Source organism: Martes martes, assembly GCF_963455335.1.
Source record: "Martes martes genome assembly, chromosome: 3".
Lineage (NCBI taxonomy): Eukaryota > Metazoa > Chordata > Mammalia > Carnivora > Mustelidae > Martes > Martes martes.
In genome coordinates, this window is record NC_137890.1 from 64,661,962 (window position 1) to 64,677,219 (window position 15,258).

Consider the following 15,258-nt stretch of genomic DNA (forward strand, 5'->3'; position numbering starts at 1 on the left):
TGTTCTCTATCTCTCTGTCAAATAAAGAAATTAAAAAAAAAACAAAAAACGATTTATCTATTTATTTGCAAAAGAGAAAGAGAGAGAGAGACTAAGGGGAGAGGCAGAGGGAGAGAATATTCAAGCAGAATCCCGGCAGAGTGCAGAGCTAGACATGGGGCTTGATCACAAGCCCCTGAGTTCACAACCCAAGCTGAAACCAAGAAAGAGTCTGTGCGCAACCAAATGAGCCGCCCAGGTGCTCCCATGAGTTTAAGTGTCTTATTTCTCAAGGTAAATTATGGCAATTATACCAACTGGCAAATAAAATATCAAGAAATGGCTTCTGGGGCAACTGGTTGGGTCATTTGGTAGAGCATGTGACTTGATTTCAGGGTCATGAGTTGAAGCCCTACATTGGGCCTGGAGATTATGAAAGGAAAGAAAGAAAGAAATAAAGGAAGAAAGGAAGAAGGAAAGAAAGAAAGAAAGAGCGAGCTTCAAACAAATTCTAATTGATGGGCCGGTTTATACGTATTAAAGTTGCCATGGGCTTGTTCAAAAGAGAGCTTTGTTATGCCAGAGCTTACCCAAAACTCAGGAATAGAAGAAAATTTAATTATTTATTCCTAGATAGGGCCAATAAAACTAAATGTAATTAAACGCCAACTGTTCTTTAAAAGAATTATAAACATAATTGAACTTCATTTTTAACTAAAGGAGAGATGTTAGTTAAACAAACAGACCCAGAGCCCCAGTTCTCTTATGCGTTCTAATTATGTTCAGTCTTGTAACCCAGAGATTTCCACACGTCTCCATTTCATGTACTCAGTAGATTGTATCTTCACAGAAAAGTTAAGAGTTTTCTGACTGACAAAATAAAGTAGGCTGGCAGTTGAAAAGAAAGTCACGTCTGGCTTCTGACAGGATTTCAGCTTTAGAAGAGTCTCTCCAACCTTTGTATAAATGCCAGCCCTCAAAAAGCCATTCAACCTTTCTCTCTCTCTTCTCTTTTTTTTCCCTGACTGCACTGAGACAAGCCAGCACTGTAGAAGTATGGCAGGGGGAGGGAATGGGTCAAATTACACACAAAAGCAGTGAGACTCACTTTTACCAACATCAGCCAAAGGTGTGCACTGACAACAAAACATTACCTAATAGGAGTTAAAAGCAATGATTCAAGACACAAGTCACCGAAGAGTGGGGATAGGTCAGGTGGGTTTTTTGTAACAACTGTGGAAGCATACGGGCCAAATGAAAATTTTGGGGTCATAAATATATGCAGTAAACTAGAACAATCAAGTGTACCATGGGGAGCAAATTAATCCAAAAATGGCCTAATTCTTAAACCATTTGTGTAAAGGAAAGTAAAAGACATTTGAAAGAGTTTAAGAAATAATGAATTAATTCAAGAAAAAGGAGATAAGCAATATTGTTTCTAAAGGATAGAATTATAATAAGAGAAAGAACATGTTGATAATCATATGTATGTTTGTAGTTCATTTATTTGGAACAATACAGATTTCCTTATTAATTAATTTATCAGTTTTTGGCTTCCCTCTCCCATCTGTATATCTGAGAATACTGAACCATGAGTCTAGAACATTCTCCTCACAGAAAGGCCAAACACTGAATTTAAAACTTCCCCTATGAGGTATTTTGTCATTAAAAACCCAACAGCAACAACACAAACAAGTGATGAAAGCTCTTACCATCTCCTGGGTCGACAATCTCCACCGTGATCACTGAGGGGAATTCCAGAGCAGCCAGCACCGGCTCTGACAGAACGATCTGGAAAGTCTCCGACTGCTCATGTTCCCCATCGCTCATAATCCGAACTCTCCAGGTGGCCCTGGTCTGGCCTGGGTTGAACTGCACTTGTTTCTGCGCTTTGCCCTTGAAGTCTTTGTCTTTTTCTGCAGTCCCGTCTCTTGTGCCAATACCTTTACAAAGACATGGTATCATTTTCTTAGTTTCATTTTCAGTTGGATTATTGCAGTTTTCCTCGTTGTTAACTTTTTGTGTGTTACTTTACCCTGTGTGTTACTAGATTCAGGTTTGATTCCATGAAATGGACAGTGGGGTATGGGTCCCACAGGGAAAGTGTTCTCCTGAAGTGTTGGTCAGTTCATGATTCTGTTCTATTCTTACCTCATGATGGGTTTCCTGTACATTCTTTGAACTATGTTTGTGTTAGATGGAACTTCTTATACAGCAAGATCCAGTAAATTGATATTCATGTTATGAATATTCTTATTCCTACAAATTCATGCAGTCTAAAAACTTCTCCGATTTGCTTTTTGCATGTGTTATATTGCACATGTCACAGGATAAAAACATAAGAAAAGTTCTCTTTTCTTATATATATAGAGATAGATAGATATTATATCTATCTATCTACATATCTTATATCTATATAAGATCTATCTCTCTCTATATATATAAAATATAAACCAATAAGAAACTCTGCGAGTCAAGAATTCTTTGATAATCAAAGTTGTAAATGGCCAAGCATAATAAATAATTATAATATTCTCTGCACATTTACTGGAACAAGGATGCTTAAAGAATCTAATTCAGTGATTGTCAACATGACCACATCCAGGTTTTTTTTGGTGGAACACTTCAGAATTCCATGAAACCATGTGAACAGAACTGGAGAGCTAAATATATATGGTTATTATAAGCAGTACGTTTGGCTTACTCGGATGGTTCATTCAAGGTCAACTGTAGTGAGCTGAAGAGGTTGAAGGATCTCTGAGTCTTTCACTACATTACAAGAGGATCTTCACCATTACTATACCATACACTCAAATCATAGATTATCTATAAATAGCCAATAGTCAATAAATCCAATGTCATAGAAAAATTATAAAATTGCAGTAGTACTTACGCTAGTATATCTTTAAGTACTGAATCAGAACCTCTTAGTGAGTCAAGTTAACAGAATAATCTTCAAATATATTTCTTTAAATGTTGGCATTTTAAGAGAAGTTGGTAGGAAAGACAGACTTAAAAAGGGGAAATAAAATATTATGACAGGTAGAATTAAAAGTCTGAAAAAGAAAGTCTATAACATTTCTCATTTAATTGAAACAATTCTCTTCTTTTTAGAGAGTGGTGTTTATGCAAGATTAATGTGAATATTTATTCCTTCATCTGAGTACATTACTGTGAGTCTCATCTTAAAATGAAGATGAAAATAAATACTTTATTAAAATATTTTTGCTTTACAGACCTCAGAAAAACAATGGAGATATAAATACTGCAATTTTTTTTCAATAGTAGGTAAAGATCTATTTAGTGTCAGGAGGAAAGAGGGCACAGAACTAGGAATACCAGCACCACATATTTTTTTCAATGTTGCAGGCTTCCTATTGGCTCTCTGGTTCCTAGTGCTCACAGACAGGTTGTCAACACCTCTTGGGTCCACCATGATTCACTGCCAACACAATGATGAAAGGAATCTTTCTCGCTGAGGTTCCACACACATGCTGCTCACTGACCCATCTATCCCCAGTGGCATGGGCCAGCAAAGAATCTATTATTTGGTCTCTGATACTTACTGCCCACTTTTCTGTTTTGTTTTGTTTTGCCAACAATACATTGTTTTCCTAGAGATTCGAAAGGCAGTTAAAAACAAAAAGAAATGAGTATAATGCAAGGAATGTCCACTAGTTCTAACTAGTCATCCTTACTAAGTGATAATCAAGTTATCCAACCCCCCAAAAAACATACGCTGTAAAACCAAATCTCATTGTTGCTTCTAAATACACATATAATTTTGGGAGTGGAGCTTATAAATATGCCCAAGTGAATGTTGGATGTAAATTGTAAATAGGCAGTATTGTTGATATGCCAAGCAAAGAGAAATGTTGTTGTTTTTGTTTTTTTAAGATTTTATTTATTTACGGGCGCCTGGGTGGCTCAGTTAGTTATGCATCTGCCTTCAAGGTCAGGACATGATCCCAGGTCCACGGATCCAGTCTCTCACCGGGCTCCTTGCTCAGTAGGGAGTCTGCTTCTCCCTCTGCCTGCTGCTCCCCCTGCTGTGCTCTCTCTCTCTACCTCTCTTTCTCATACTGACAAAAAAAAACAAAAAACAAAACCAAACCAAAACAAAAATCTTAAAAAAAAAAAAAAAAGGATTGAGAGGAAAGAGAGAGAGCCCATGTGCAGGGAGGGACAGAGGGACAAGCAGACTCCCAGCTGAGCAGGGAACCGGAGGAGGGCCTTGATTTTAGGACCCTGGGATCATGATCTGAGGTGAAGGCAGATACTTAACTGACTGAAAAACTGTGTTTTCTTTTGTCTGTGCCTTTTGTATTTTTGCATTATTCTTCTGTTTTCTCAAGGCACAAGCTATTTCTTTTTTTCTCTCTCTTTTTTTTAAGATGTTAATTTTTAAAGTAATCTCTGCACTGAATATGGGGCTCAAACTCACAACCCCAAGATCAAGAGTCACATGCTGTTCTGACTGAACCATCCAGGAACCCCTTTGTTTTGTGGGGGGAAAAAAAAGACTGCTGCCTTAAACCGTTGATAATGCTTCTCAAACATGAGATAAAGCTAAGAAGGATAGGTTATATTTTTAGAGGGTAAAATAAGACTTAGAGGAAATACTAAACTTGTTTTGGATCAAAAATAAAGATTTCCTTTTTATAATTAGCACACAGCATCTACTCTGAGGGTAATGCTGATCTACCTTGTTACTTACAGTGTGATCCATGGACCAGCAGCATAAGCAACATCTGAGAGCTTGTTAGAAATGCAGAATTTCAGGCCTTCCCCCGACCCCCTGAATCAGAATCAACATTTTGGCAAGATCCAGGTATATCTTATGTGCATTAAAATCTGAGGTTAGGTAGACACCTACTAAATACTTCATACCTCCACAGGGCCCTTTACATAGGTGCCCATTTTAATATGGGATGAGGAAATGGCCTGTAGACTTGGGGGACACAGATTAGTCCACGTTTTAATCAAATGTGGTAGAAGAGACACTCAAGTACACACAATGCTCAAAGAATGCTCTTACTTGGAGATATAAATATTCAGCCGGTAAACCATATATATTATAAATAACATGATTAGGTGAGGCAAAAAGAATTCTGGAAATCAAAAAGCTTACAATTTGGGCTTAAATTTATGCTTTTATTTTTTCAAAGAGAATTAATTATTAAACAAGATATATTACTTTGATTTACTAAGCGAAACCACAATCACATCTTTTCCTTTGGCATGAAAAAATGGCATGGAGGTCAAGCAAGGTACTTTGGAAATCAGAGAGCAGATTTCATACCCTACCTCCTACACATAGCAGCAAGGGATCATAGGCAGGCTATGAACTTCTTCCTCTTAAGTTGTGGATTTGTGGAGGGTTTAAGAAGCACCATGGTGTGGTAGTTAAGAAAGTTAGTCCTGGGGCCAAATCTCGGCTCTGCCCCTTAGTAGCTTTGATCATATGACAACCTTTCTGTTTCTTTACCTGCAGAATGAGGGCTATCATGACACTCCTCTTAATGGGGTTGACTATGTAAGTTATGGGTAACTAGGGCTGGCACATAATAAGAACTCAATAAATGTTAGCTATTACTATTACTACCAGGTCATAGCCCATTATGTAATACTGTGTCTGGCACTCAGTAAGCACTCCAGAAAACATTAGGTTGAGTTAGTGAGTAAAGTAAGTTGTAAGGAGTAAAAGATAAAGGCGCAGTACCTAATGTGCTTAATGAAGTATCTCATATTTAGTAAATGCTCGATAACCGGTAGCAAAAAGATCTTTGAAATTCAAATACCTTTATAAAATGCACAGACATATTTAATTTAGTAATGGGTTATATTGGTTATAAAATGAATAAACATCTCTGAGAAAAAATATACATACATTTCATGTAATTCATGATTTACTAACTGCTCCTGAAGGCAAGTGCCTTTAGATACCATGCAAACTATCTAATTCTAAAAGTTCGTAAGTGAAAGTGGAGGTTTTAGGAAACAGGAACATGAAACGCATTCATTGTAGAACTTCTTGGAGGCTACCCTGCTCTTTAATCTGACTTCCATTCTCTGTCCCAGCTTGAATGCTATTGCCCTCTTCAGTGATTGATGGGTGTGGGCCACACACAAGTCTTGCCAACTTCCTATCTCCCCAGGTTACTAAGTAACATGTGAGGTTAACCAAGTAGAGCTAAAGAACCTTTGCAGAATGGCTGGTGCTCATCTCAACACAGAGGAAATAATAGTTGGTGGAAAAAATAACGTCAGGAGAAAAAAAAAAGAGCTCTCGTTTGATGTTTTAGGATTCTGCTTCAAAAAGAAAATGAAGAGAAGAACATTAAAAGATAGTTTCAAAAATATTTTTCCACTAGTAACTTTCCCATGACTTTCAGGGGACTCTGTGTAAGTGAGTAAACTAATATACCCACCAGGAATTCAGGCAAAATGCAAACACAGATGAAGGCATCCTTAAGAATTGCTAAGGTTCTCTGTTTTTTTGTTATTATTTTCCCCATATTTTCAATCACAAAGAACAGTGAAGGCTCATCACTCACTGACAATAAGTAAAACAGGATCAGATTCCTGATCTGTAGAGCAAGTGTGTGGGTACAGCAAAAACATGCTTCTACAGAGAGAGCAATAAGTGTTCACAATGCTTTTGAAGGTTTGACACAGAGAGTGGAAATGACAGCTGAGAAGAGGTACATGTGAATAAAGATGGAAACAGAAATGTCTCGACTGCAGAAGGTTTGTAGGTGGACCAGACCGCCTTGAGCAACCTTAAGGGATCAGCAGAGCATAGTGTGAAAATCTCTCCTCTACAGTTAACAAACAAAAAGCACTTTAAAAATAAGGGGTAATCCAAAGGTCATCCAAAGGTCAGAGGGAACATGGTTGGGGGGTAGGAGGAATTGTGGCTGTGGTTAAGTATGGTGTATGGTGTGTGTGTGTGTGTGTGTGTGTGTGTGTTTGTGTATTTAAGGCTTTTGAATTTCATAGACCAGTAAAATTTCAAATAATTGTTTTGCAGACAAACACAGGATTGCCCAGTTTTTAATTTTTTTATTGCCAACATTTTCTTGGATTCCTACCTTAATTGACACTCTCACTCAATGAAAGCTCTTTTACCTTGAGAAAATTCTATCAGCTTAAATGTACATATGGTACCAAAAATAATGTATTGCTTGGGGTGCTATCATTTTTCATCAATAAGCCAAATTTTTTTGTGCCAACGGTGTTACTGCTTAATACTACCAATATACCTACTTTTCTCTATTTGTGCCTGCGTGAAATTGAAGGTGAACTTGAATTGGGGTTGTAAAATGGCTTTCTTCTTTGCTTTTGACTCTCAGTTTTATTTAAAAAGGTAAAGCAGCAGAAAATGATTAGTATTTAACATCTCACTGTTGGTTCTGAGGAAAAGTCACAATGTAAATCTTTTATGTAGTGCTTTTATGTAAACGTTTCAGTTACCTAGCAAAGCACTCCAATGCAAGAAACAAATAGTAAATGACACCTCAATGCCTAATAGGTTACTGAATGGTTTTTCATTTACTTATTATTAAAGTGACCCTTGTATAGGTTTTACACTGACACCTCTACAGATTTTTTCTTATGGTTAAATTACAGATCTGCCTAAGCCTCTTCTAAGGACTAGTGACATTTACAATTTTTTAACTTATAAGCGATTACTGACATTTTTTGTAAGGTTATTTACATCAGAGAAAGATCATATGTAAGTAGAAGGTTTGGAGAGGTATGTTAATTGGTTACACATTTTCTATTTTTGCAGCCTTTGTTTCTATGATTTAGCCTTGACACAAAACTCTTGGCATATTTTTTTAGCAGTTAAAGAACCTTTAAATGTCAACATCTCCCTAAACTTTAAAACTAGAGCAGTAAACTGAACATATTTTAATCATTGTAAAATTATGAGCTTTTGCTAGGAAAAGGGGAATTTTAAGACAGACGTGAGAATTAAACTTACTTATAAATGAAGTCTCTCCCAAGTAACCTCTACGTTTAAGAACGACATCTAGAAATTTGGAGTCCTCATTGATCAAGTAATATTCCTTTTCAAAGGAGATCCATGCCCAATTCAGACGAAAATGCTGCTTAGTTAATTTGTTTCCACCTGGAAAACAAAATTTAAAGCCCCTAATCAGTGCTTTCTTGAATGAAGAACCTTACAAATTCCACAGATGACTTTTAACGATGCAACATTAAGAATCACTACAGTTACTTGGTTCGACAAGCAACTCCAGAATACGCCCCTGGAGATACAGCTTACGGTTCAGCCATTGTTTTACAAAAATACAACAGCTAAGATAACCCTTCACAAAATCCCTTGATGTTTAGAAGGCAAAGTGGAAAATGGGGAAGGAGCACACAACTACCAAAAGCAATTTCATTTAAACATATAATCGAGTATCCGAGTTGCAGGATGACCCACTATCCACACGGTGCCGCTGGAGAGCAAGTTTTTCTATAAAGAAGGCTGCAAGGCTCATTTGTGATGTTAAAAACACACACACTACTTCACAAATACCTTTTTCTGGTTCACCGAGCAATTGGGTGAAAGGCTTTAATTATAACCACTTAAGAAAAAACAAATATCCCTTCTTCGCCTCCCTTCCCCGCTATACTCCACTCCATTCCTTAGAGCAAACAGACAGCTCTTTTCATTGATTCCATTCTACTCTCAAGATAAGGCTCTCTCCTCCCACCCCCATGCCCCCACGCCCCCACCAAAATGGAGCTGGCTGCCTATCAGGAGAAGGGAAGCTAGCTGTGTGTGATCTCTCTAATGTGAAAGCTGGGAGGCTAGGAAAATGAAAAGAGAAACGGTTATCAGCTGATCACTCTGCATATCCCTCCACATCCTTTGATCTACACCAATTACTTGGGAGTAAAGTGAGGTTTATAAACAAAGGCATTGGTAATTTCTTTTAAGTCTTTCTGGAAAGGGGTGGAAAAAAGCCCAAATAACAAACACAGCTAGAAGCACTATTTTAATTCTAGTTTCTTCTCTTCTGAGTTCACATAGAGCTGCCCTAGAGGAAAAGAAATGAGACAGGAAAACATAAGAACTTTAATGGACTGAAGGCAAAAAAAAAAAAAAAAAAAATCTGTGTAAGGGGAAATACAGTGAGCGAACAAGCACATGAAAGAAGGTTCATCTTGCTAGCAATTCTTAAAACTAAAAGTCACAGCGACTTTGAGTTATCAACTGACAAGTACCAAGGATGGATGAGAACACCCAGGGCAGCAGGGATTGCTAGGGAGACTGGTTTTCTTGTTTATTGTTGTTCGAATTGTAAATTAGCAGAAGCCTTTTAGGCAGCTACAAGTTAACAGAGACAAAAAGATGTTGGTACCATTAGATCCTCTAAGTCTTCTATGGAAGGAGTAATTACGAAATTGATTTGTAAGGAATTCTTTGTTGCAGTATTTTCTGTCATTGGCTCCCAAGCCCCCAAAAGATTTTGAGTTTGAGTTTTGTGGTACATCAAATCAATAAAATTACTCAGTCAGCAAACAATAAGTGTTGTTGGAATTTTTGTTGGAATCCTTAAGGCACTTCAAGACCCGGAAACGAACGGTACTGATGCCGTGAATGGAGTAGTTTGTAAAATGAGGCATTACAAATGTGGCGCCCCTTGGTGCCTTCAACTGACAGGATTATGGACCGCCCCATTTTTCAGTTCATTTTTTAGATAGAAAATATAAAAGGACTGGGGAGCAGGAAGTTCATGCCCCATTTTGTCCTTAGGACCTTATTGTGCCTACCGTCTCTCCGGGGCACTGGGTGCTGGTGTGGAGAGGAGAGCCCATGGTGGGGAGTCGCCTCAGCTCTTAAGTCCAAGGCCTATTCCATTTCCCAAATGCTGTCCGAGCAAGTTTGCTCCTTTAGAGCTCTGTTTTCTCCTCTGGAGCGTCAAAAGAGGTAATATTAATTAATGCCTGCATCGGGAGCGAGAATCAGGCACAACAACCCACGTCAGCACGCAGCGGAGTGCAGCACGGAGACGGCAGCTTCCGGCAAACGTCAGCGCGCGCGCCCCTGCCCCACTGCGCATGCGCAGATCCAGCCCACGTGCCCAGACTCCCGTGGAGTTGCCTGAAGTCGGCTTGGCCTTGGCTCGCCTTTGCCTGGTTTCCCTGCAGCAGCTGCGCGCATCAAGGCAGGACATCCTTGTGATTTCGTTTCATCTTGACCTACCCTGTCTCATCCCCTTTGCTCTTGACTCTGCTGACTCCCCGATCCAGCCAAGAGCCCAATGCCCCGTGGATGTGCCAGCTTCACCCACTCCTCCTGTCATCTCTGTCCTCTAGCCTAAAATGACCGCGCGTCATTCTTTTGCTTACATCTCCCACTCCTCACGGGCTCCCTCTACCACCTCCGTCATGAAGCCTGCGCGGACTCCAGCCCCATCATCTGGGTGATTCTGCAGCTGCTCACTTACTCATTTGCAGTTTTGCGCATTTGGATAGCCTCTCCTACTGCCTAATTGTACAAATTTACTAATTGTACCAAATTGTGCTAATTTTTGTTAGAGATTGAGCGTGGCCTTTCATTCTTTTACTACTGACGACACTTGGTTTTACTGCCTCTAAAAATATTTTTTTAATTATTGTGTTTACGTTCTACTTCTTGGCACATTTCTTACAGAAAGTAATAGATAAGAAAGACCAGAATAACATTTAATCAATGGAATGAACACAGAAGACGTTTCTAATTTCTCAACTAATTATTACATGAAAACATTTTTTATGCCACACTTCTCTCTCATTTAGGCTGTGGCTCCATCAAGTCCCAGATGTTTCTCCCTACTTCCTGTCATGCTAGGCCAAGCCATTCGTTGTCCATCCTAACACCTACAGCCTCAAAGCCCGTCCCTGCTATAGGGGAACATGCAGTCTTATCCAACTTCTCAGCGTTTTCTGAACACGGTCCAGTCTCTCGCAGGTGCTGTCATGCACCCAGAATACCTTTCCCTTTTCTATGACAAGTTGAGCATGCTGTGTGTATTTCTCTTACCTCTCCACTTAGAGTAACTGTATTATTTTTTTAAAGATTTTATTTATTTATTTGAGAGAGAAAAAGTGAGAAAGAGAGCGAGTGAGCACATTAGCAGGGGTGGGGGCGGGCTGAGCAGGGAACCTGACAGAGGCTCCATCTCAGGATCCTGGAATCATGACCTCAGCCAAAGGCAAATGCTTAAGCATATGAGCCACCCAGGTGCCCCAGTAATTTTAATTCTTTATCAACATGTCTATGTGTGCCTCTTCTGACTGCCTGAGCTCCTCAGGACTGGCACTGGTCAAGTCATCCTAGTCTCCAAGTTCAAAGTAATGTCTGCGACACAAGGAGGACTGAAGAAACCTATATAGTAAGTATGATTTTTAGGAGTCGAGTGGCTACTTTGTGACTCCTGCTTGTTTCATTCTTTTTTTTTTTCCGTAACAGTTTTCAGCTTACACAAAGCACATACTTCAGTTTTGACTTGAGTCTGTTAATGCCTCACCCCTTCAGTAACTCTTGTGTTCAACAAATGAATGTTGGTTGATAGTTCTGAATACCTAATTGCTATCTCTTTTCCTTACATCCAAGAAGAGATCACTAAGCACACAGTTTCTCTCTTTTTCTAAATTTTGACACTTTTTAGCTCATTATAGGATTTGATTCTAATCCTTTCCTTGAATATTCCAGAAAATATCACACTTTCAAATATTACATGTTTTAGGAATCTGGAGTCAACGAGGCCTTCCCTTGACATTCTATAGGAAACAGCCCCAAGGCAAACTGTAACAAGTTCTAGGCCCTTTATTCGGATTCATTTTTCTCCAGTGCTTTCCATAACCTCATACCCTATATAGGTTTACTTTTTTGTCTGTTCACTTTATCTCCCCGTTTTGTGACTCATGATCCAGGAGGGCAGGGAATTCATTTTGCTTAACTGTTACAAAAATGCTTCCTGAATGAATTGGACACTCTACCATCTCTGTTGAAAGAAATTCAGCAGTGCTTCATTTCTTGGACAATATAAATGTCCTACATAAATGTAACGTAACTCTCAGTACTGGGTCTTTTTCTTGAAAAAAAAAAAAAAAGTAATTGTTTTTAATAATACCCTTTCTAAAACGTCCTGAATACTTCTATTCTTAAGCACTATGTGAAGGCTTTAAATGATTACCTATGAATGTAAATCACTGGGATTTGTGTTTATCTAAATGACACCTGCAGGGGTTATCGATGACTCCAGGCCTGTTTAACCCTTCCCTTCCATTGCAAAGTAGCTTGGATGGTCTTGGGAATAACTTACTTCATCTCTACTTAGAAATGTGTAAAATGTTTTTGGGTTGGTGCTTATGTTCTAGAATGATGAAGGTGCCAGGTTACTGGTTAATCAAGGGTTTCGAGTGACACACAGCTGAACAAGTTTGCCAGGATTTCATATGTCTGCTGCTTTGAGATTTTCCTTGAAATGAAATTCAGACACAGTACCAAGAAACTTTGCTTTGTGAGGCAGTGACATGCTCTAGGATAACTGTTTGAGATGCTTAGCATTCACTCTAACCGTGGGCTTTTTAAGTGCATATTTTGCTAGAGAATATGAAGTTAAGTATATAAAGCTTAATGCTGAATAAATTAAATGCTACATCACCTCTGATTTAATATACATATGAATCCCACTGCATTTTAGAATTTGTAAAATCTAACGTACTATTTCTCATGCAGGAGAGGTACAGGGATCTGAGGGACTAAGCTGCAGTTTATTGCAATTCTTGTTATTAAAACTGACCTTGCACTCTGTATTTTATCTAAAGAATGAAAAGACACATTATTTATTCATCACATGCCATGTAAACTCCTCTAGAACCTCAGTGTGTGGAAATAATAAATGTTAATACTCTGAATACCAATAGCTGCAGTTTACTGAATGTGAAATTGCAGGTAATTTTTTTTTTTTAAGATTTTATTTATTTCTCTGACAGAGACAGACACAGGGAGAGAGGGAACACAAGCAGGGGAGAAGCAGAGGGAGAGGGAGAAGCAGGCCTCCCACTGTGCAGGGAGCCAGATATGGGTGGGTCTCTATCCCAGGACTCTGGGATCATGACCTGAGCCAAAGGCAGACCCTTAAGGATTGAGCCACCCAGGTGCCCCGAAGTTGTAGGTGAAATTAACTTAAGAAACTGACAAATTTTTACTTCCATTTCATTTATTATTATTTAATTTTATTTTTATTTCTTTTTAATTATTTTATTACTTATTTTAGTTTCTAAAACAGAATGTCGTCTGTAATGCACAAGGAGTGAGTCTCAATGACTTACTGGAAACAAGCTAAAGTCCCTAACTGCATCATAAATCCATAGAACAGGTGCCTGACAGCTGATAACTACACTCCCATAGGCTTTGTCCCCAAACCCTGACACTAAAGCCATTAAAGTTTTGATGAAAAGACCCCTTTTGAACTTTTCCAGCTGGCCTTTAGGATTCTTCACTTTCTTTTTCAATGGGAACACAAGAGTGTGTGTTTTGTTTTTTTTTGTTGTTTTTTTTTTTTAGAATAACAAAGAATCACAACCTTCAATTAGCCCTCCCTAGAACAGAGGTGCAGGGTTTCTCTAAAGACAATGTACACATCTTCAGTACAAAACCAATGTCAGGACTCTGACTTGTCTCCATCAGGGTAATTTCTGGGTGCCCATTTAGCCTTGACAACTTTTTGTCCAAAATGTTTTCATAAATATTTTTCTTGGAGAAAAGTTAGTTGCTGATAGAACATAATTCTATTTTAGATATTTCTAGCTTGCTAACATTCCATTTGCCCAGAATAAAGTTCAGACTGAAAGCTGAACTCACAATCAACTCTGTATACAGCCATTTTAAAAAGCTGGATATTGTCCTTTAAATAAGCAACAGCAAGAGATATTTATATTAGAAAATATTAAGGCAACAGTATTACCTAATTTACTGGAAAAATTAGATAATTTGAGTTTTAAGCAGTCTTGTTCTCTTAGAAGGCAAGGACTGTGGTTAACAACCACACAGCTTCCATCAACATCTATGTTATTAATTATAGTAAAAAAAAAATAAAAATAAAGCTAAAATAAGGGATTTATTTCATTGTCATTTCTGTACTGGAATGGTATTTTTTTTTTTTAAGATTTGTTTATTTTAGAGAGAGAGAGCATGTGAGCAGGGGCAGAGGGAGAGAGAATCCCAAGGAGACTCCTTGCTGAATGTGAAGCCCCACACAGGGCCCGATCTCATGACCCTGAGATCACAACTTGAGCCGAAACCAAGAGTCGGATGCGTCCATTGTCTGTGCCACCCAGGCACCCCTAGGATGATCTTTTAAACTTTGCTTTGCCTTAAATCTTCTATTAAAGAAACTCTCAGAGTTCCCAGAGCCCTATCCTCTGGTCCTTCATCAGGTGGATTTCACAGTTTACAAAAAACCCTGGATGCAAAGCTGAAGTCAACCTGTCTTTGAAACAACCCTCCCCGGGGCACCTGGGTGGCTCAGTGGGTTGAGCCTCTGCCTTCCGCTTAGGTCTTGATCTCAGGGTCCTGGGATCCAGCCCGGAGTCGGGCTCTCTGCTCAGCAGGGAGCCTGCTTTCCCCTCTCTCTCTGCCTGCTCCTCTGCCTACCTGTGATCCCTCTCTGTCAAATAAATAAAATCTTTAAAAAAAAAAAAAAGAAGAAAGAAGAAAGAAACATTCTTCCTCTTGCCTTGGAGAGTTGACATTCAATGATGGGAGATGGCAGAAATACACAGATAAGCCTATAAGCTAAAGATTGACAAATGCTGTGGGAGAGGCGCTGATAATGAGCTGTGGGAGTTCACAGAATGAGGGTTTGCTTTAACCTGAGGGCATCAAAGACAAATGCATAAAAGAGATAGTGTTTAAATGGGGCCTTAAGTACAGGGTTGTATTTGGACAATCACAGAGATGCGTGGGACGGTGTTCCTGGAAGATTAAGTATAAGAACAGAGATAAGAAACCCAGTAAGAAGGAAACTTCTGTGAATTCAGTTTGGGAGAAGTTCAAGACATTTACTATATATTCATTTCCTTCTCTTTTTTCTATGGGAAATGATTGGATAGTAAAGACAAAGAAAGTGATCAAGATGCTTTAAAATCTTCCCCAAGGGTTGGGGGTGAGGGTGTGTGTTCTTCCTGCTGTGACCCTGCCCCCCAGAGATGAAGAATCTTGACCTAAAGGCTCTTCTGCCTTTGTATGACTGACAGAGCTCCTCAAGA

General features: G+C 38.9%; 1 protein-coding gene across 1 annotated transcript in view; it reads right to left on the bottom strand.

Moving 5' to 3' along the window:
* FREM2 (FRAS1 related extracellular matrix 2) overlaps positions 1-15,258 on the bottom strand; it is a gene marked incomplete at both ends in the record, with an annotated part of 150,466 nt that overhangs the window by 71,463 nt on the left and 63,745 nt on the right. Inside the window, 2 exons of the mRNA XM_080799201.1 lie at positions 1,692-1,922; positions 7,970-8,116. Coding sequence (XP_080655327.1) covers positions 1,692-1,922; positions 7,970-8,116 — 378 coding nt within the window. The remainder of the gene's footprint in view (positions 1-1,691; positions 1,923-7,969; positions 8,117-15,258) is intronic.